The 23,440-nt window shown below is 36.2% G+C and overlaps 1 protein-coding gene across 6 annotated transcripts in view; it reads right to left on the minus strand.

The window, feature by feature from the left end:
- Window positions 1–4,043: 4,043 nt before the first annotated feature.
- Window positions 4,044–23,440, minus strand: part of COL11A1 (collagen type XI alpha 1 chain) — a 149,850-nt gene continuing 130,453 nt past the window's right edge. For 5 of the 6 annotated variants that reach the window (XM_075760044.1, XM_075760042.1, XM_075760043.1 and 2 more), the window contains 13 exons: window positions 18,838–18,891; window positions 18,306–18,413; window positions 18,169–18,222; window positions 13,575–13,628; window positions 12,564–12,671; window positions 11,912–11,965; window positions 11,787–11,822; window positions 11,627–11,680; window positions 10,552–10,801; window positions 8,250–8,362; window positions 7,367–7,435; window positions 6,462–6,695; window positions 4,044–4,726 (listed from right to left, as the gene is read on the minus strand). In XM_075760044.1, the coding sequence (XP_075616159.1) occupies window positions 4,580–4,726; window positions 6,462–6,695; window positions 7,367–7,435; window positions 8,250–8,362; window positions 10,552–10,801; window positions 11,627–11,680; window positions 11,787–11,822; window positions 11,912–11,965; window positions 12,564–12,671; window positions 13,575–13,628; window positions 18,169–18,222; window positions 18,306–18,413; window positions 18,838–18,891 (1,335 nt within the window). In that variant the 3' untranslated portion in view covers window positions 4,044–4,579. The remainder of the gene's footprint in view (window positions 4,727–6,461; window positions 6,696–7,366; window positions 7,436–8,249; window positions 8,363–10,551; window positions 10,802–11,626; window positions 11,681–11,786; window positions 11,823–11,911; window positions 11,966–12,563; window positions 12,672–13,574; window positions 13,629–18,168; window positions 18,223–18,305; window positions 18,414–18,837; window positions 18,892–23,440) is intronic. The other variant, XM_075760045.1, reaches the window with a different exon arrangement.

The raw sequence follows: 23,440 nt of genomic DNA on the forward strand, positions 1-23,440 counted from the left end.
GACTGAGGCCTTAGTCATCTCCTATTTATAAAATTATGTTTTAGTAGCATATAATGTAGTGGCAGCATATTGGATAGACTGAATTTTAATTTTCATCAGCATTTTAATCACTGTGCAAGCTGGAGTTCTTTTATGCTTCAGCAAGATTTAGCTACGTTATCTTTTTGATCTTAAAAAAATAGTTTCTTAGATCATACCAGGGAGCAGAGAAGACACTTAGATCCCAGTCCTGCTCCTGAATTCTTAACAACTCCTGTCTGTCTTACTGAGGTTAGATGTATTTTGACAGAGAGCACTTTTCCACCCTTGAGAAACTGGGAACAAAGTCAAGGTCTGGCAAAGCTCCTGCAAGAACCTAGACAAAACGTGTCCATGGTAGCATTGCAGGATTTGGCTCCATCCTCTGTCATTAGAACAGAGTGTTTATTCACATAGCTGAGAATAGAACAAGCCAAATTTTGGCTAGAGCAGCATGTCTGAGTATCTGTACACTCACAGCCTTCTTCACTGTAATAATCTTCAATGTCCTTATTGAAAACACAATGAATAAATAGCTTTAGAGCGGTCTGCTCCTTTGCAATAATCTTGGCATTGCTTTTTACCAAATTAACAATGAGCCTCTTTGATCATTTATGTGCCTAGAAAAGGAACACAAATAAGACACATTTCCAGGTAAATATAATAGACATGACATTTAATATCCTGTCTTTGTCATTTTCAAGTTATTTTTGGTGCATGTACAATAGATGTTCATTCACAGAAAAATGATTATGCTTGTAGTAGAAAATCAATTGCTATTAAGGCATCTCCTACCAGTCATTAGCATGTGAAGCTTCATTTTAAAATTAAAACAAAGCTGTTCACAAGGGGAAGAATCTTAAGCAAATAACTGTCCTTATTTTTTGAAACAGATGGTAGCTTTTTGTGTCACAAAGTGACTGTTGATGTTAGCCATAATGACCACCCACTTTTAGAGTGAAAAAAAAATCATTACAATTTAGGAAGTTTTCCAAGAGATATGCCAATCATAATAAACTGATACTGCCCTATCCTGGATTAGAAAGAGGAAAGGAGAGAGAGAGGAAAAGAAACTCTACATCTACACACAGAGGACAGTTTATACCTCTACAGTCATAGCTTGTCATTTAGATATCTATCATATGTCCATGTTACTCTGGACAGAACATTGCCACAATCTGTAGTATTTGTTGGCTTGTGTTTGCTGTGTGCCTACTTACTCCATTTCCATGACAGCAACGTCTGTCTGTGCAGTGAAGAAACCATGCACCATCTCCAGTATGGCTTTTCTCTGTTTAGAGAGAGGCTCCAAGCAAACTTTCAAGAAAAACTGCCCAGTCTGCTCTGGGTAGGGTGAAACCGCAAGATCACAGACCATCCAAGTTCTCTTTTGTCAGTTTCTAGAGGTAAAATCCAGATGTCATATAGCAATTCCAATCTTTTTGTGATTACACAGGCTTTTAATTTGCGGTGTGAAAAATATTGATCCTTGTTTGCTTATGAGCTTGGCTGAGTAAGGAATTTAGCTTGCATAGTTTTGGAGTGGGTATTGCTTTTTATAACAGTATATGATGAATCTGAGGTTTTATGTTTTTATAGCTAGGATTTGATTAGTTTATGTCATAGAAAGACTAATGTATGAATTTTGATGTGAAATTTCTGTTGTGAAGAGTGCTTTTTGGTTGTTGTTGGGTTTGTTTGTTTGAAGCACTGCTAATATGAGACTTCTGTTGAGGGAAAAATAAATAGCATAATTTTTACTTGAAAGCAAAAATATATAATGGCTATTTCCCCCTTTAATCAGAAGCTTTGAGAGAACAAGAACAGCACATTGAAACAGAGAATGGACAAAGAGGAGTTAGAATAATTCCTGAGTTGGTCTCATGACAAGGATAAATAGTAAGGTACCTGGCTAAGGCCTTAAGGGCTAGAGAATAATCCTGATGAGTCCTTGCCTGAGAGGTGTAGCAGATGCAAGTTCATTTACTCCTTTGGGATGTTGTCAACATGAACCTTGGCAAGATACTTTGATTCTGAAAAAAGATCAGCATTCATTTGGCTTCTTGCATACACCATTGCACTCTTAGAAACACCGTTCTCCTGCAGCCTAATCCTGCCTCTGCCAAATAACAACCATCTTTATTTTTTTACCTGAATCACCATAAAGCACCTGACCCATAATGTTTTTTTTTTTTTAAATAGGGTTGAACAGCTCAGCACCTAAGTTAACCTAGCCCACTTGAACAGCAGAAAGTAGCTGCTCCTCTGCCAAACTTACTGGAACTGCTTTCACAGCTATTGTGGACATAACCAGAGTTCATAAAGAACAGTTAGCAGATTAAAAAAAAATATAAACCATTTTGGAAGAGGCCCCAGGTGACATATGTCATGTCTGTAGCTTGGACCCATCACCAGTTCTGGTTCCACTATCTAAAACAAAGTACTGGAAGTTTTGTGTTCCAGTAGTTTCTATGTCTTGGTCTAGTTCTTGCCTTCCATTTCCAGTTTCTAGTTCTTGCCTTCTGTTTCTAGGTTTTGGTCTAGTTCTTGTCTTCCATCTCCCATCGATGAATAGGGTCATTTGCCTACTTCATGGGACCCTACAAGGAAAAACACAAGATTGTGAAGCACTCAGACACTGTAGGTTGTGAGAGAGTGGCCTGGGGAGAGAATATCGGGTTCCTATCTTGTGTTTGATAGTACGATGTGGACTGCTGCAGCTACAAATCCATACAAACTAAATATGAAATTATCTGCCTGGCTGCATACTGCCAGTGGCCAGACCAGCATCTGTTCTATTAACACTTCCCTTCCCAGCGCTGTTGCCCAGTGCTTGCCAGGACATGTAGTAAGATAACTTTTTTGGGTCTGGATGGTCTGGTAGCAGAGTGAAGTTAGAGTAATAACAGTGGGTGAGGTTTGGAGATTAAAAAAAAAAGGGAATGACCAATCCAGGTAGACAAGACTTGATTTTATTAATAAAATTTGTATTTTCCTCTTTGAGGTGACAGTTACAAACTTTGGTTCAAAAATAAAAGAAAATATGAACAGCAAGAAGTTGACTTCTGAAATCTCACTTTTACATGTATAAACGTGCATAAGAAAATACCAGTTGGAAATGAGCCAGCAGAAACTAGTACTATTTAATTTAACAATTTATAAGAAATAGAAACAAACATTTCTTTTCAAGTCTTACATATATTATGAAAAATAATTACAAAAGGATTTGTGTTGTAAGGCTAAAATGTAATTTCTACTTCCAACTACCTGAATAAAATGTTCAGAGGGAAGGCCAAACCAACTTTTTTTTGCTGAGATTTGAATAGCAAATTGGAAGAGTTTGGGTCCAAGACAGCTCTGGAAGAAGCAGTCCCCTCGTATGTTGCTTAGCAACTATGTAGAATCACATGACCTAGACATATTGCATCCCTGGCCTTAGGTGAAATAATAGGAAAAAATAATTCATATTAATGGGATGGGCAAATATTGTATAGGACCATTCTGTAGAACTTTTAGTATCCAGTTCAGGAAGCAAACATCCATCATTGCTTACATAAAAATCTAAGTAAACACTGCAAAAATCCATAAATAACTGTTTAGAATCCAGTTTTAATATTTATGCAGACCAAATAAGCACAATGGAAACAAATTCAGATGAGATGTTAAAAAAAAAAAAAAAAAAAAAAAGGAAAGCTATATGACTAATTTATTTTACACAAATTTTTAACAGATCTCTTACACAGAAGTTGTTTTTTTTCTTTTCTTACATATTTTCCCCACCCAAAAATACAAACTTGTTTATGTTAGGTATGTACATGTATCTTATGAAATTCTGGAATTAGAAAAGAAAAGAAAAAGTCTGAGGTATAGCACCATGGAACACAGCACCTTTGAAGGTGCTTTCAGTATTGAAATTCATCATCACAGAGTGATATCATCAGAAAAGATGCTGCTCAGGATCTTCCAGTTTTGCCACCTTAAGTTTTGTTGGCGACTTCAAATAACAAAGCTCTTCAACAACAATATATACAAAGGGATTTTATTATTAATCAGAAATGGAATTGGCTTCACTGGCAATTACAGCTTTATTTTTTCAGAATACATACACAGTATTGACAATGTAGTTTTGTAATTATAAAGTAAGAGCCAGATGCAATTCAGAGACACATGCAAGTTTTGGAAATGGACAGAGAAATAACAGTGTAGTACTGTACATAGAATAATTACAGTTTATTAAACATTTTCTTAACACCTTTTGTTGTAATGGAAGGAGCACCATGTTGTTTGTTTTTTGTTTTTTTTTACAGCACCAAAGGAATCCAAAGGGGGGTGTTCCTAAAGTGAGCCCTCTGTTGTCTGTCTGTGCCACAGCATCTTTGCAAAATAAGTTTAAGTCATGTGATTCTGGCCCTACAAGGGCAACAATTACTTTCTAGATAAAACATACATACACAGCAAGACATATTTTCTATGCCATCCTTATTCAAAACTTGCATGTGGCATGAAGTGGGTTGGTAGCACCAAAGTGCAACATTTTTGTTGATCTGATTTTATCTTAAGCTTAACCAAGGAAGCAGACAGGACCGACCTCAAATCCAAACTTCTGGTTCTGATCACCAAAGTCATTGATCATCACATCAACTATAGGCACTTGGTCTATTTTGGGTGTGTTGATTTCGATCACCGTCTTTGCATAGCCCTTTCTTGACTGTTAAAAAAGAAGCAAAAAAACAAAAAAGCAAACATGGTTATATCTCAGAGAAGTAAGCAGGTGCTGTAGATCTTCATAGGTTGTCTCTGAAGTGAGGAATTTATAAATTATTGCCCCCTCATGCACCAGATATTAAAAACTCTAAAATTTATATTTTCTTAGGATTTTATTTTAAAAATGGGACATGGAATGTTTTTGATTTTAGAAAGAGATTGGCCCATAGCTTTTTGACTTACTAAAATAGGCCTACAAATGAAAAATTATCTAAGACATTAAATGTTTCTTAGAGAATTCTGAGTTCACATCTATACCATTTAATAAATAATATCAATATTCTCATAGCAGTGCACATGTCTTCCTTGTGAAGAAATCACTAATTACTTCTGAAAGAGAGAAGAAAGATCCATGTCTAAGAAGAAAGACTGTAACTGTCTCACAAAATATTACAGCAGCTGTTTGGACATGAAAGAAAGTATAAGTCTGACAGGACTGCCAACTGATGCACTTAGAACTCAGGTTTGAAGGCACACCCTTACTTCCTAACAAAGGCTCTCTACCTCCTCTAAATATCATCCAGCCAAGTCATCATGTTACTTGTCGGGACTGCACTTCGTTCAGCTGGCTCTTACATCTTGCTGAGATCCCTTTCAGCTATGCCAGGTTCTTGGAGTTTAGATGAGCATCCAAGTTGGTCGATCTGGGCATTCTCAGTTTAGTGACAGTTACACCCTAAATCAATTCCATCTCTCTCTGGAGCTCTACACTCACCCACTGTGCATAACAAAAGCAAAATAAATACACAGGACGTACAGAAAGGCTGACATGAAGCAGTTACGTATAAGAATCTCATTCGTGAGGGGAGGAGACTCTGCATCTACCTAAGCTGCATCTGTCTCAAAGCCAGGTATGTATCCTGGCACTTTCAGCTCTCTGATTCTCTATGACTGACTTCTCAGGAACTGCATTCAAAATGCTCCCATACCCAAAATAATTAATGAGGCTTCAACTGTCACTTGCTCCTTTGATGTCTTTGTTTCAAAGTGTTCAGTACACCATTCTGTTTCTGAAAAGAGGTAACAGTTGCCATGCCTACAAAGACCCTGCTAGAGAGGTGGTCAGAGAGATGATGGATGTTTGGACAGCTCCAGGGATTTTAGCAAAGCTAAGAGAGGATTCTGAAAGGTACAATCCACAAAGTTCACCTGGCTTTGACTACCGAAAAATGAGAAAAGGAAATACAAAGCCACATATGAAACTATGCAATTAATTCACTGTGTTTGGGTATATACATATAGCTTGGTTCATACATGTTTTTACTGTATTCACTAAATATTCTGTCTGCATATGCCTTTACTCTGAGTATCAATATATTCTGCTGATGGGCTGCCTCCCTTGATTATGCTTTGCTGCTTCTGTTCATCTCTTATACTGTGCTCATACTAGCAGATAGTCTAGTTTCAGCATGTTGGTGCCGACAGCCTGTATCCATGCCAGGTTTGTTCCATTTCTGTTGCTTGCCTTATGGTTTGGGTTTTGGGGTTTTTTTGTGCATATATGAAAATTAAATAAGGGACTAGTGTACTGTAGTTAAAAATCTACTAAAAGGCAGTCTATTAAAAATAAAGTGTTTAGAAAGCTTTCTCAGAAGAAAGCCATGAAAAAATGAATTTGTTTGATTTCTACTTTAACTGACAGGTTGGTTTTGTGAAGACTCTTCTGAACCTCTACTTACTGCACAGCCATCATGAAGAGCTTTGATGTAAGGATTGTTGTCATAAGACATTTCTTCATCATTCGATCCTAAGAACCTTAGTGCTTTGTCATAGCTGTCAGATGATGCATCATGCCAAGCTACGGACTGATGACAGTTGTAAGTGAAATTTTGTCTGGCAGAGGCACTCAGTAGTTTAAGGAACGTCATTTGGACCATATTAATGGAATTGCCTTCAACATCCAAATAAGAAAGCTGCAAAATATAAGGAGTTACATGAATATTTATCTATTTCCTTTGTTAAAATGCAAAACAAAATTATTGTTGACAAAAGAACCACATAACGGTTCTTAATTAAAAAAAAATCAACTAACACATAACATTTTATGGAGTTTTAAAGTTCAGTAAAGCTAGGACTCAGGAAATAGATTTTTGTGTTGTAGCAATATATTTAGGATGAAGAACTACATATTTTAGCTTTATTCTAATGGGAAAGACAGATAATTACTCCTACCATATTGTGTAAACCAGCAGAATCTCTTTGGGAATCTGTTTTTAGTTAATGATAAAGTTATGTCAGCCTGCGGTCTCACCTTTGCATACTCAGTATATTTCCAGTTACCTAGAATGGGGCAGGGGATATGTGCTCCAGCTGCTTTACTATGGTTCAGCGGTGATGTGTGGTCTACCAGAAACCAGATCCTCACCATCAATTGTGCAAGTGACCATTGGGATTGTTGTGGGGCAATACACAGAGCAGGCTCCTGCTGTCCAGTGGCAAGAAGCGTTATAGCTGCTCTAATATTTAGGGCAAAAAGGCTGGGTCTGAAAAGTCTTTTTGTTATATAAATATTTATAAAATTCTTTGGGATCTGTTGACATGTACTTTGTTTGCGAATAACTGTTAAGTTGCAGTGACAACTTACAAGTTTGCCTCGCTTAAATTCACTAAACCAAGATCCTGGATTCTCCTTTGGCCACGACGAAATTCTAACCTGTGTGGTAAAACAGCAGAGATAGAAGTATTTAAAACACATGTTAATAGACATGAAGGTTTTACATTACCTGGGACAAATTTCACATCAGATAGTAAAGAATGGTTCTTTTTTCTGAGATCTCACCCTCTTCAAAGCTCTAAAATAGGATGTTTTTCTGGTATGGAATGCCTTCAAATTAGTGACTTTAAATGGAATCTAGGGTTATAGCTTATAAAGAGAGCTAGTCCTATTTAAGGGAGACTGTTGTCATCTGTTAAGATTCAGGTAATCTGCTGGTATACAGCGTTCCTGTGAAGAGTGTCTAAATTAGTTTTCACTGGCGTTGATGCTGATAGATCTCTCTTATTTAGGCAAGCTTTTATAAAGCCTTCCTCTACACCTTATGTCCCATCAGAGGTAATTTATAACAATGAGTGAGGACACTGTTAATACGTAGTGTTTTACATCTACTTTGCATAGGTATAAATGAATAGATATAAATGAACCCAATGAGAAACACAGTAAGAGTTTAGCTTTTAGGTGTCAAATGCTAGATTATGCACTTTAACTGGCTGCACAGCTATGTTGCAGTTGGAAATGCAGTGAAAGGTTAGCAAGCAGGCACATAGATTCCCTACCTAAGCAAAAGAGTGAAAATGCTGTTGGTTAACTCTATGTACCATTTTACCACTTCATTCAGATTTATGCAAATTTCAATGTAATCAGACAGATCTACGAAAATGTGACAGTGTAATTATCCTGTTTAGTTCAACATTGCAACAGCATAGTAGGATCTGTCAACAGCCAACTGAAAACACAGATTGGTACTTACTCCTTCAGATTTCTTATCTGGGTAGATGCAAGTTTCCCCACCTGCTGTGAAATTGCAGTACACTTTGAAGGAGTCTCCAGAACAGCCCTGGTTAGGATCAATCCAATATTCCCCTTAAACAAATGAGAAAATATTTGCCTTAATAGTAGAAATGGTATTGGTAAGATCCAGGGTTTACTGCTGCCTAATGGTCCTCCAAAGTTTGTAGCAGTTATTTTATCTGAGTAATGAGAAAGCAACCCCTTCTTTTCTGCCTTGTGATTTGTTGCTGCTGTTATTGTTTATGAAAGATAAGACCAGGATCAAAGTCTATTTTTATCTGCGTCCTTTTGTTTCTGTCTAATTTTACTTCAAACCATGACTCCATTGCAGGATACTGCTGAGGTTTTGGAGGAACTGCGGAGACCTCAGTCCTAGAGGAAGGACATTATGTGTGAAACACACATTGCCAGGTCTCAACAATTTGGCCACTTCAGTATTTCACCTAGAAGGATAGTTTGCACCTGTGGTGACAGCCCTCTCAAAAATAGAGCAGAGGCAGCCTTAGACAGAAATAAGCTACAGCTTAGGTCAGAGAGCAAAATCTGGAGTCATCTGCATACCTATCTACATAAAAAGATGGTCACACAGGGCTTGGTGAGGTTGTAGCTGGCACAAGTACCTAAAGCTTCCATTGAGAGAGATATACCTCAAGCAAAGATGTATTTTACTACTTTTTATGAAGCTGCAACACTAGTGAAACTTCAGGCTGCTTTAGTTGATAAAAACACCTTAACACCTTGGTTAGGTGACATAGCGGGAAAGACAGTTAAAACTTGCATGAGGCTTCCCATCGTTTCAGCAGTCCTACCAGACTGGTATGATTGAGAATTTAGGCCCTACAATGCTAGGGTGAATGAAGGCTGGGGATGAAAGAGAGCCGCAGTCGATCCAAGGTCCATTAAAAATCAGCACTTTGTAAAATCTCTCATTCTACTTATAATGATGATTTCTGTGATGTGGGTCCTTATCTCCAGCTAGTTTCACAGCAAGACAGCAAATGACTTTCTGACACTACTGTTTTAATCTGATTTCAAGCAAATGGTGGAGGTTTCAAAGAGGTTTTCAAATCCTTTCACCAGTTGTCTTCTGAATACAGGGCATAGGCAAAGCATTTATGGTATTTTAAAATTCTGTAGATTCAGGCTGTATTTATTGAAAACAGTCTTTCATACCTATAAGTCTTGTCCCTGGAGAATTCTGTATTTTAAGGAATGCATTTACTTTTGTTTTAACCAAAATAAGATTAGTTTGATATGAAGAAAGCTCCAAATAATAAGCAAATACTGGTAAACAAAGAAAGTGAATGTATTCTATAAAAACATTATTATGGAGGTACTGAATTGTAAAATATGTACTTTTCATATAGCACATATACTCCTTAACTACTCCTCAAGGCAATCATCTGTTTTTATATATCTAGAGCCAAGGCAATAAAATATTATTAAACTGTCAAAATCTATTTTTCTTCTCATTTAAAACCAGAAAATACTGGTTTGAACTGGGAAAAATATTCATTGCGATTGAAAAAAATATGAAAGGATGAAAACTCTGTGAAGGTTGACCTTCATTTAAACCTTTCCAGAGGGGTAAACTCAGTTACAAAAAAAAAAAGAAAACAACAAAGAATAATTAAATCTAGATAGTTCTTCAGAACACAGTGTCTTGTTCATACTACTCTGCATTTTATTAAGCTAGTACTTATTAGCATTAAACAGTATCAGAGAATCTTGCACGTCTATTTGCTAAGAGTAAAAGAATAGTAATTTTTTTGACAGTCATAATCAATAAATCTCATATAATACCAATGCTATTTTTTATTATTATGCTAAGATAAAGTATACAGCAACTAAAATAATCCTCATTTCTTTTAAAAGAAGCTATTAGCTATCCCAGCATGCTGAAATTGGTGGTTTTACTTTTCATTGATCTAAGTAGCATCAATCCTTCATCCCTCTCCTGTTTGGATAGTTCTAGAAATGCAAGGCCCACCTTTCAAAGCAATAACTGGTCTTTATGTAGCACTTGAAAAAGTTTTAAATCTAAAACCAGATCAGGTTATGTATTTAAAGAATTTTGGCTTTTACCAAGACAACATCTCTTACATTTTATAAACTTTTATATGTGCAAAAATAGATTTAATGAGACTGTATTTATTAAGCAACTATATTAACCTTCTATCAATAATTAATTATTCTGCCAAAGTATCTTAGCAGATCATAACTTCGGTGTTGTTTGCCTTTGTCATGCCATATTAACATACCATCTGGGAAGTCCGGGTGGCAGAGTTGCAAGTCTTTGCAAGTTCGGGCTGGGTTATTCTGAGTGCCCATTGGATACTTCATATGCTCAATGTCTTGCTTCAGTGAATTCAGTGAACCAAAGATCTCTTCCATGCCATCAGAATAATCCAGAATATTATCACCAGCATCAGATAACATGTAATCAGGAGATCTTCTTGTCTTTTTGGGTGACTGGATTGGCAGTGGCTGGATTACCTCACCCGGAGGACCCTGAGTGGAAAACAACATATCTGGTTAACTTTTCTGTTTTTTTTTCAGCTGCATAAACACACAGAGGAAGACCACAGAATGTGGCTTGGGGATGCTTTGAATAGCCTTTCCTCAAATTCTTTATTTCCTTATCTCACTTATTTCCTTCAAATTTATGTCTATGTGCTTTGATTTACTTGCAGAAAAACATGATTGTAGAAGGCCAAACCATTGTTGTGCTCTGAACTCTTCCCACTACATTGCTGTTTGGGGAAGAGCGTACTGCCCTCACATAAGTTAAGTGTGCAGAACAGACTTGTGATTTTCTCTTTATCCCTAGCAATTCCCTCAAGCACAGGCTTAGCCTATGGCAAATGAAAGCTGTGGATGTTTCCTATGATAAAACTTTAAAATTCCACTTGGGGTCTATAAAGCGGTATTGCATTTCAAGAAATTGAAACACTTCATTCAGATTTGGACTGTTTTCATTTTAGATGTTATGATATGAAAAAGAAATAGTAGAAACAGAAGAGTATTAACAGAGGGTAACCAAAATAATTCCATTTCCTGTGCTTCAATGTAACACATTAAATAATTATTGCGAGGGGTTTTTTTTGTTTGTTTGTTTGTGGGGTATGTTGGGGTTTTTTTAAGTTTCTAATGGCTTTTTCAGTGCAGACAATGTATTTCTGTGTCTGGTGGATCTGTTTCTCCTGCAAAATGAATTTTCAATCATCAATATTTTCCTTATCTGCAAGTTCACAAATGGTGTTTTCTACCCTTGTCAAAACAGGATCATCACGTCAGTGTAATGTGCATGCATGTCAAATACAAGTTCTTACTTACTGGAGGACCGGGTGGACCAGGTAACCCACTGTCACCCTTTTGACCAGCAGGACCCTATAAAGCAAAGAAAGAAATGCAGTGTTGACCATGCTACACAATATTAAAAAATAACACACACAGCAGTTAAGTAAAAGAACAAAAAAAATGGAGAATTACTCACGCTGGATCCTTTGGAACCTTTTGGACCTTGGGGACCCTATGGGCAAGAACATATAACTATAGTTGGAGTATATTCCACACAACTCGGGAGTGTTTTGAACAGGAGGACTGGATGGAGTTACTTACAGGTAAACCAGGAGGACCAGGGGGTCCGAGTGGACCTGCAGGACCGGAAATTCCCTAAGAAAGAATAAGAGAATAAGTACAGAACTAAAGTATTCTACATCCTGGACTGGATTAAAAAAATGCATATCTATGAAAAAGGTAGTCCTACAAAGCATCCAACCCTGATGAGTTTTGATTTAGGCCATTTGCTAGGGTCCAAACTAGTTTGTAAGTTTAAAATGTTATCTGACAGTTTGAGTTGCTTGTATTTGCTCTTATGCTGCAGTACTTATAGTCACAACTGTGTTCCCCTTCAGATTGGCTTGGAAATCTTACGTTTTACATAGTGCCTTAAAACATAGCTTAATAACTAGGCAGAAGGAAGCTACTTTGGGTAGTGCGCTTAAACATCATGTGATTAGTGCTGCTAGTTTTATCTCGTCTCTAACTTAGGTGAATGTGTTTCCTTCATCTTCTGAAACACTCTGTGATCTTGTTTTAAGCTGTTTAACTTCACTGTGTTTGTACAATGCCTAGGAAAGTTTTAACCTCTAGCAGGAGGCTCTGGGTGTTAAATGGTTATAGCGACTTTATGTCTCTTGAAAAAAAGACTGGACTATGTACCCTTTGCTTGCACGGAGCTTGAATGAACACACAGGTATGTTTTACTCACTGCATCACCCTTGGCTCCAGGAGATCCCTGTGGGCCAGGAAGACCTCTATCACCTTTTTCACCCTGTTCTCCTGGAGGTCCAATCAGGCCAATCAAACCAGGATGTCCCTAAACAAGATAGGAGAAAATATAGTTAAAACTCAATGTATATAAAGTAAATGTGCTCTGCAAACACACAAGTTAGAGCTTTCAAATAACATCAGTGTTGCTAGTCCACAATTAACTTGAAAACAAATTATTCTGAAAGCATATTCATTGTTGTTAGTTGCCCTTCAGACTTGGAGATTATTTGCAAGCTGTGACCGCTTATTCAGTGAAACAGATCTAAGTGCAACATGGTCCTTACTGAAACTGATACAGAAATAATGATACCTGTGGGTACAAATTTCATACCAACTTTCACATTTAGATGCTATAAGCATATCAGAGGTTGCACATTTTTTCCCTCATGTAATATAGCTGTATAAACAGCTGATCCAAGCACATAAACAAAAACTGAAATTCACAAGATATAATCATATTCATGTCCCTTTCTCTATACAGATTTTCTCTGTTACACAAGCAATCAATAAATTGTTGGGACTCATTTAGAAAATGCTACCCGGATGTCTCAATCTATTATTTCGAAAGAAAGTATTATAGCTGTTAAATATTTACACTTTGCTGTTTTAAAATAAAAATCTTGAATAGTTTTTATTTCTACTTACTCTGGTTTTGTAAAACCAACAGTTCTCTTTACATCAATGTCTTTGGGATTTTCATTGCAAGGAAGAATCACATGGTCAATAGATTACCACACAGGCACTGTGGTTCCTTTCTGTGTATCTCAAGGATATAAAATGTAGCTTAAAACTTCATGATTACTATTAAGGCTGTGGGAAACTGATTGATAGATACGGTAAGTTGTCTTGCTTGCTGATACAAAAACCCTAGTGTTTCTTTCTGCTAATTTTATATAGACTTTTAGACTGGATCAAAATTACAAAGGCGCAAATAATGAATAAAGTATACCTTCTCTCCTTTCGAACCTGGATCTCCTTTCAGGCCAGGCAAGCCAGGTGGACCCTAAATAAAGTAACGGAATAATGTTAAAATAAGTTTTAACATATTGCACAGATCATGTTTTCCTGGAATGTTATTAAAGGTAGTGTAAGTCAAAGTAGAGCGTCATTCAGTGGTTGATGATTGTGATTGATGGCATGTGATTTAGGGCCCAAGAGAAAATCGAAAAGTATGTTTAAAAAACCATAATGATGCTACTGTAGCATTTTCATTACTTTAAATTAGAAAATCATAAAGGGTTGTATGATTAGGAAGCTATGAAGCAGAGGGTCAACTAAACTCTTAAAGAACACTGAAAGCATTCAGTGAAGCAAGTGATATTAAAAAAAATATTCAAATATTTTTTGGTTGATTAACCTACTTTTGCTTATGGTTACATTACATGCTTTCAATTATTACTTCCACCTTAATTGGCTGTACCTTATTTTAGTTGCTTATTTTAGCCCTTTCTTTCATAAGACAGTGAAAAGTATCCTCTTAGCTCAGTAGGATTTTTGCAGAATATAAATTAGGTTGCTTATAATAACTGCTCCTCAATATTGTTTTGTTGGAGAACTACCTCATGTTTTGTTTCAGCACTCAGGATGTTGTCTTGGAATTATGGTTTCCTTGAGTTGCCACCTGAAATTCCTGTATGACCATGAATAATGCATTTAAATCTATATTTTCTAAATATTCACATCTTTTCTACTCCACATTGCAAGCTTAATTAACATGATCTAGGCATGCTAGTTCCACTGACATGTACAAGCTTATGGTCCTTCATCACTTTTGTAAATGTTTTTAGGAACTGCCTTAGTCTCTTTGGGCTTTCACTCATTTGTTGGATAGGGATAATATCACTACCTTACAGAGGCGTTAAACTGATACCTTTTTAGGTACTTACATGGTTCACGTCATATAAGCAGCTTACAATTTTTTATTTGTATTTACAAGCCATCCTTTCTGCAGCACAGTAAGGACATATGTTACTTTATGAAACTGAGTAAGAAATGCTCTTTATTCTACGTTTTATCTACATTTGTCCCTAAATATTACTCCGTGCAGCTAGATTTCTGTAAACAGAAATGTGCTGGGGCAGGAGACAGAGCTGTGAACAACCAACACAGGGTCAACAGAACCATTCTATAAGGCCTTCCATAGTTTTGGGGTGGGTGTGCGGAGGGCACAACCCAAACCACTCATTTTTTCCAGGTGTTTCCAATGTAAGCTGCTACGTAGAGAATCTATTGGAAAACTCCATTGCAGTCATGCTACCTGGGGAACTACTGCAAAGCATAAACACATTCACATGGATAGGTCTTACTTTCTGCACATCCCTTGCAAAAAACGCTGAATAATCTTGTTATAACTTGACACAAGCTTCTTTTCCCTGACAGTGCTTTTTTAATTTTTATTGGAGTCATAAGAGCAATCCATTAAAGATACTACTTTATCAATAGTCAAAAGTATAGCTGGATAGATGGCACAGAAAAAGATTATATATGAAGGTCGTTAAAATCTCCTTGGTTTGTTTTTTCCCCAGCTTTTTTTTTATTATTATTTTGATCCTTATTTATAATTTTAGAAGAAGGTTCATAAGAATGGTAGTGCTGATTTTGTGTAATTTGTACAGAATGAGGTGGAAAAATTCAGGCCATACAGTACATACGCAAGCACAGAAAAGGCATTCATTTCTCAGAGGCTATTAATCACACACTGAACACGTATGCATTAGGCGTAGAGCTGCTAGACTAAGTCAGTATCTCATCACTACTAGTCTGCTGGCAGTAGACATCTGTGAAGCTATGATATGGATAGCAGTAATAAGTGACCTTTTCAACTTGGCACAGATTCAAAAGTGCCATAACACTTCATGTACAAATTATTATTCAGTGCGTATCCTTACCATCTCTACTTCAGGATATCATTAGATGCAAAAGCCTAGGCAAATACATAATTCATGAATGAAAAGTGATTTTTTTTAAGCTTTTGGAATACAGAATCCAACATTTTCACCTGCAGTGTGTTGTGCTCTACTACAAATCTGCTTTCATATTCTTCTCCTGATGATAGCAATCTACTGCAAAGGGAGAGAAGGGAAGGAGGGAGGCCTAACCTCAGCAACTTTTACATATAAACCTTATTTTCTTAAAATCCAAAATAAAGTTTAAGTTGCAGCAATGCATCTAAATAAAGAGTTCTTGCTGAGCTGACTGGAAGCCTATGCATTTGGGAATACACAGTTTGTTCATTCACTGAACTTTGGATTTAAATTGAATATTTAAGGTCTCGGATGCTGGAAAAGAGATCTTTTGATGATGTATTTGGAGGCTTCTGGTGACTGACACATGGGAAAGGGATGCTTATTGTTGCTTAATAATAATTGTTCTTTGGTTTTTAGATTTTGGCACAGAATTGTAACTGAGGATATGAGTTTTCAGTTCCCTGATTTGTCCTCCATGCATTTTATTTGTAAATTGGGCACATAATTTAAAAACTATGGTGGTGGTCTCACTCTTTGGAGAGAAGAGGTTTTTATTATGGACTTAGCTCAGGGGAGTCCTTTACCCTGCAGCTCAGTCTTTGTTTCCAACCTCTGACTTTTACAAACAATGTTATCCCTGAGACTTAGACAAAATTAGAATTTTAAAATGAAAGGCAACCAAGAGCTCTAGTGTAAGGTTTCCTCAGCACATTATTGTTTTCTAAGGGACAGAGAAAAATGAAACAATATGTAGGTGCCACTGTAATACCATCTATAATTATATACACACAAGTGATTGATAGATACACCTATGCATCAGATCACTGTTCACTGGGGAAAACAAAAAAAAATAATCTTTCTAGTGTGTGGGGCATAAAAATATACGTTCTGAAATTCTTTGCTTATAGGTTAAAGAAGTTGCACATTAGGAACATTTTTGGAAATGTAAATAGTTACCCAAATACTTTCACCCATGAAAGTGTTTCAGTCTATGAAAGAAAAGGCAATTACTCATGTTCACATATGCACATGAACATGAAAGACCGGTTTAGGGTAAAAGTCTTAATTTATGCAGCATTTCAGTTTAAATTCCCCATTTTTTCCACTTTCATTTTTATATACTGGAAAAGTCTGATATGGAAATTTTATAGCTGATGTTCAGACCCTGAGTTCTCACTGGGGAGGCAGAAATGCTGTTTGGAAAGATTTTGAGTTAATGTATATAGTTTAAGTGCAAAAACTTTCAGTATTAAGGCTACCCAAGGACTCGTATTCTTTGTATCCTCTAAATCCATATAGGAAAAGGAACAGAGGATTTCCTTCACACTTCCTACTCACAGCCTTCCTTTTTCCCTGTAAAAACCACATCATTTCTTAAGTAGAGGAAAGCCCCTTATTGCCCTATTCTCCTAAAGTAATCTGATTGTATATGTTGGCATAGTTAATCTTCTGGCCAAAATTACAGAGTGAATTTTACATAGGATGTGATAACACTGCTTGCAAACTGTAAAATACCTTGAGAGTGTAACACTTGTGGATATTTTGGGTTTTTTTCCCCCACCAAACCATAATAGTCCATGTTTTGTTTCAAAGCTTTTTATTCCGAATGTGTTACTCAACTGTAATCATAGAGGTGAACTCTACTTCAGTGAGTTTGGAAAGCAACGAGTATGAGATCTTTCCGCTAAATTGGATCACCTTTGCTTGATGTCAAGAATTAACCTGCTGGCTTAGATTTTAATTTCTGCACATAATGCTGAATAAGAACACTAATATTGTGCAATTTGTGCTCACAGTGGTGTTTTTTCAACTTGTTAGAAAAAAATGCACTAAAATAGCAAGTGTAAATAGAAGCAATGATATAATTTGATAACATATCATCTTCCCTTGCTTTAATCACATTATTATCACAGAGGAGAACTGTGGAATGCCCTAGATGCCCTAGAAATTGGGAGCTTGGTTCATTCAGACCTTTTTAAACACTTTGGTCATGAATTACATTTCCTGGGACTGCCACAATGAACAACAAAAATGAACAGCAGCATCATGTCTATAAAACTAGCATGTTTTCTTCTTTTGTAGAGGTCCCCTTTTGGCCCTACTTTTGATTTAATTTTGTCTTTCTTTAAAGAGTAATCTAAAATTTTATCCTATGAATAATGTTTTCCTAAACTAGCAGTCACTAAAATCAACGTATGTACAAAGTTTACCACTGTTAAGGAAACGGAATGATTTAAGATATTAAGCTTTGCTGATGTGGGAACAGAAGTAGATTTTTTGATTGTAAGCACCATTCATTTAATTTTCAATTCTGTTCAGATTTCAAGAATTGGGTTTTACACTGCCTTACTCCACTTTTTACCTGGTATAACTCAGCAGCATTCAGCACAGCTGCCTATTAAAATAGAGCAATAAAATGAAGGCAGTTGTGGATCAGATTTTACCAGCACAGAAAAATAGCTACTTTGTGCTAAGAACTGACTTGTACATTCATTTTTCTGTAAATGCACAGACACGTTAATGGTATATTTTAAAGGGTGCTTTTTCTGTTTTGGCACTGAAAGGAAGGGTACTCACCAGAGGCCCAGGAGGGCCATCCTGACCTGGCGCTCCAGGTAGACCTTGTTCTCCCTAGAAAAAAACAAAGTTTGCTTTACCAGAGAATATACAAAAATGCAACAATTAAAATATTATTATATGCTCCTCTTACTTACCACAGGGCCAGGAATGCCCCGGAGACCCTCTGGGCCAGGTTTTCCTGCAGGTCCCTGTGGGCCAACTGGACCTGTTTTTCCAGGAGCCCCTTCTGCACCAGGTTCACCCTAGAAAGAACATAAGCAACAGGTCAGAGAGAAAGAACTGACTAAGCTTGGCACTGTAGGGATATACAAGCTACAAAGCGAGAACAAAGTTTTCTCACTCCATTTTTTAAAAGCTATTCTAAAACAGCATTCTGCACAGGACAGTTTTCTGAACAAATTTTGATGGCTTCATATAAAGATGTGGTGCCAGCAAAGCATACTCATCTTGCTTTTCCACAGGGGTGAGGTAAGTTGGGCCTGCACTGGTGAGGGTCCACCATGTACTCTGATACGTATTGCTGCTAGTTCTGGGTCTTAATTTGGATTTTACGGTTTACCTATTATTACTTTGATAAGTTTCACAGTCTGCATGTTAAGCAATTTACTTTTCATTTATATATAGTTTACATTTCCGTGCTCTTGAAAAAAATCTTAAATGTATTACCTTTGCACCTTTTTCACCTTGTCTGCCTTCAGCACCAGTTGCTCCAGGAGGTCCCTGTAAAAGATGGAGACCGAGCTCATAATCTCAGTTTTCTAAAATATTACCAGTGAAAAAAATCTGATGGTGCAATTTCCACTTAATAAGTAGTAAATGCTAACAAAAGAACATTAAATTTCTTTCTTGATATTTTATTCACAGGCTAAAAATCCTAATCTGTCATATCAGCTCTTTTTCCCTTTTATAAAATTTTCTGGGATTTTAGAATATCTGAAAGAATATATATCATCTAACACCTCTGATATGATGAGGTTAAAAACAAAGAAATAGCTTGAAAAAATAAAAACAAGATATAAAAGTAAAAGGAAAAGAACAATACTAATTTACATATACAATAACAGTTTTAAACTTGCTTTGCATTGGCTTCTATCTATTCACTGTAGTTTATCCACTGATTCCAAAAAAGCCCGTCATTCTACAGTGCACAGAATGACATATACTTCTTTATTCTCTAAGTCAAGGATGGGCTTAGTAAGCCTTTTGATTACATTTGGACACCCAAAAAAAATTAAAATTGATAAATGCCTTAACATTATCCAGTAAATGTGAAAGGGGAAAAAAAATTACATGACTACTGGTTGCAAGGAATGAAATAAAGACACTGACTACAAATAGCTCTAAGTATCAGGTTTCCTGCTTCTGCTCTAAAAACCCCTCTGTTTGACTAAGAAGATATAACTTGGTTCTGCAGGAGGATGTAGAGATGGGATAAGGTTCAGTTAAAGGCCACAAAACAGAAGCTGCAGTTGTCTGGCAGCACTATGCCTACCTATTGCTGATGTCACCCATCTTTCATTTTCCTAAGGTTTCAGTGAAAAATAAAAAGACGTTTTTCTCCTCCAAAACATCAAGGGCTGGTTTTCAGGGCAGGGAATTAATATTCATAGCTTCAGTTTTGAACAGAAGCAGTATCTAGAATCTAATGTACTCTTCTGAAAATGGTACTCTTATATATACTTAGTTTAGGAAAGATGCACTCAAGATAATGGACCAACTGTTTTCCTACAAGGTTAATTTTTAGCCTGGGAAATGTCTTTATTACAAGTAGCTATTTCTTCCAAACCAATGAGCAGCTTAAATCAAAAGGAAAGAAAAGTGACCATGATCAAATACAAGGTGATTTTCTGAATCTATAAAACTTACTCTGTAAGACTCATCTGTTCATTAATGCATCAAACAGTTTGTTATGCAGAAATAATAATAAAAAAATGTTCTAAGGACCAGCAACAAGAAAAATTAAATTACTTCCATTTATTTACTGCTTTTTACTTCATAACAATAGACAAAACAATGTAGGGCCCTAAAACTGAAGTACTAAACCACATTCTTAATTTTACAGACAAGAACTGTTCTTCCAGTCAAGCATCTACCTGCATGCTTTGTGAGCTCAGGGCTTTAGACCACAGTTTGACCTCATATACTAGAGCTGAATCTAGCCTGAAATTTTTATAGCCTGATATATCTCGCCATCCACTACTATTGGCACATACCTTGAGGAACTCCACCAGTTTTAATTTAATTCCTAGAAATTTACATTCATTTTATAACTATTTACATAGAAGTATATTAAGATCATTCATTTGCTTCTGAAATGAAGCTTTCTCCAGAGTGGAACTGAACACCTGCAGTACTGTATGAACCTTTTGGCCAGCAGAGATAGCTCAGGCTTTCCATCAAAGGTATTGCAAAATGAATTAAATTACCCATGATGGTCTTTGGCCATTTGTTGTTGGTATCAACAGGTGGTTCTCTTTGGTATTTTAAGAGCTGTAAGTGCTAAAAGGACTTAGTTTCACCTCTTCAAAATACAGAGAAGCTAAAAAGCCCTGGGAAGTGTGGTCTAAGTGCGGACTCTTTAAAACAGGAAAAATAATTTAAATCACTAGTGTTCCAATAATAATCTCTGATGCATATACCCCTTTGTGTATGTTGTAATTGGTTGAGTGGATCACAGTTTGCAGCGATAACAAGAAAAGCGATGAGCAGGTAAATACTCAGGAACATTTTAGAAACAGGACTTTTTTCTTACATGAATTAATTTACATGCTTATTGTCTTTACTGCTTGAAAATTCCTATCACTCCAGTTCCCTTATGGATTATAATCTACTCTGAGAAACTGTAAAGGGCTGAGCGTGGTAGTTTGTATTTGAGAAATATGGTCTCTGCATAATCTAGAAATGCAGCTGTAACATGAATTAGCAGGGCTAAAACCACTGTGATCACTAAATTATAAATACAATGAATCATGATTGCTAAACAAAGGGGGTGCATTCATTATCAAATGCTGCCAATGCTGCACCAAGCACAAAGCAGCTAAATGAACTGCTCTTTCTAACAGGCTGTGATTGCTGGCGTGGCACAGATGGTGCTTCTGCAGAGAAAGACTCCTAATTATTATTTATCTTACCTTCCTACACTTCAGTTGTTGGAGTGTCTGGTAAATTTTAACTGGCAGAAAAGATCTCAAGAATAATTTTAAATTAATGCCTGGCTCCCCACCCTCACCATCTCAGCTACCATGGTGATTTTTATGATCATTACATTATGATCATACTGCCTGATACGTTTTATGCAGAACTGAGAAGACAGTAGAACTCATACAGAAACAAACTTGTCCTCAATTTTTGTTACATGAGCCTACTGGGCATTTCTGTCTGCTTTTCCATTTTTCATAATTTCATTAAAATAATTTAAACTGTTGTTTATAGTTGTCTGTCATCAGACAAAAAACATGATTTCCAACACAGGAAATCATTACCACATTTCATCAGTCTGTGAAGACAGGAACCTGGCGTATTGTTAGGCATTCTGTGCATTTGTCAATCGAGAGAGAAAATCAGCTTAATTTTTAAGTGGGGTGTGCACCCTGCTCAGGCAGCATGATGCTGTAGCCAGAATGGAAGAAAATCTCCTTCCTAGAAACACTTCCTCTTTTGCTAAGTTATTCAACATTGTATATAAAGGCAACTAACGGAATAAACTTTTATTTCACAAAATTTAGAGGCAGGCTTTGTTGCAATATTGACATCTGTTCTTTTATTGAAAGCAGACAGTATGCCCTCCAGTTTAGAACAAAAATGTATTTCAGTCTTCCACTTTAAATTCTAACATTTTTGGATTGATATAAGGATCCTTATGTGTATGTGATCTAGACATCTAATTGACTTTAATAAAGAAAACACAGCTGACGGGCTTAACACACTGAAAGGCTGAGAGAAACATAAGCTTGTTAATTTTTATTGATTGTATATGTTATTTGTTTTAAGAATAAATGTTATTTGATGGTGTCTTTTCCTCATGCTATTTTTAACATTCATCAAATAGAAAACAATGAATTCAAACCAGAGATATTACCCAGTACTCTATGGCAAAACAAACAAACAGTCCCAAAAGTATATGCAAAGAATTACGTTTCAGAAGAAAATAGTAACAACATAACTGTAGAGTGATTCAGTCTTTGTATTTGCATTTCTAGATAAGCAGGCTTTGGATCAGGAGGCCTTTTGAGATGTTTAATTCATTACAGGACATTTTATCATTGAATTCAAAAATAGAGTTTAGTCAATACTAAACTAGTCCCTGAAAGCCTAATCTAATGAATATGTATTTTTAAATCAGTTGGTGTTTTGGGCATCGATCCTCTCTTGCATTGAAGTACAGAATCTGGCCTTCCATTTGTTAAAGATAAAATCCCTTTAGCTATATGTTTCTCTTGATAGCTTTCATGGCTCTAATTTTCTAAACAGCATGTGCTCAAATCCATGCTAGATTTGCATGCACCATTAGTATGATTACTTGCACCATGACTACACAGATGTATAAAGCCTTCTAAGCATGTATTTTTCTGATCTGGTACATGTACAGATCATTTCAGAAGTCAGGATCTGTAAAATATTAATTATGATTTAATGAAAATTTTAAAAAAATCAAGAATATATGTAATCACTTTGAGAGACTTTATCAATGACTATGTCACAAGGTATGACCTTAGATTATTGTTTTGGTCTATCAATATGTATGTAATCTAGTAATTCATCTGAATATAGAACGTCATTCTGAAGATACTTTCAGTTGCACAAGGTAGAGATCAGTGTATCTGTGGTATTACAACTTTCTGAAAGGCAATGATGGAAATATTTTTTGAAAGAGCAAAAAATATTTGGTCTGGAAAGTGATACATTAGTTAGGGTACAGATTTGGTGGATGCTCTGATGATCCATTTTTGTTTCATGCATTGATTTAACGTTTTATTTTGATTTAGACTTGAGCTAAGTGGTCATTAGCAGGCCAGTCAATTTTACCTCTTCAGAGTAGGAATCTGGAACAGGCTTCTTGTTCTGACATGTACTTCCTAAGTGGTATTTCTTAAAAGAAAGTCACCATACTGCTTGTCCATGAAACCCATGCTCAAGTCTACAAGGCTCTGGTATTTATTGTCAAAGCCTTTAGAGCACCACAGTGAAACAGTTTTGGTATTTGCTTATCTCACTAACTAATAGCAATCCTATTACTGTCACCTACCACTAACTAGGAAAAATAGTTTAT

The sequence above is a fragment of the Balearica regulorum genome, chromosome 8, assembly GCF_011004875.1.
Source record: "Balearica regulorum gibbericeps isolate bBalReg1 chromosome 8, bBalReg1.pri, whole genome shotgun sequence".
Lineage (NCBI taxonomy): Eukaryota > Metazoa > Chordata > Aves > Gruiformes > Gruidae > Balearica > Balearica regulorum.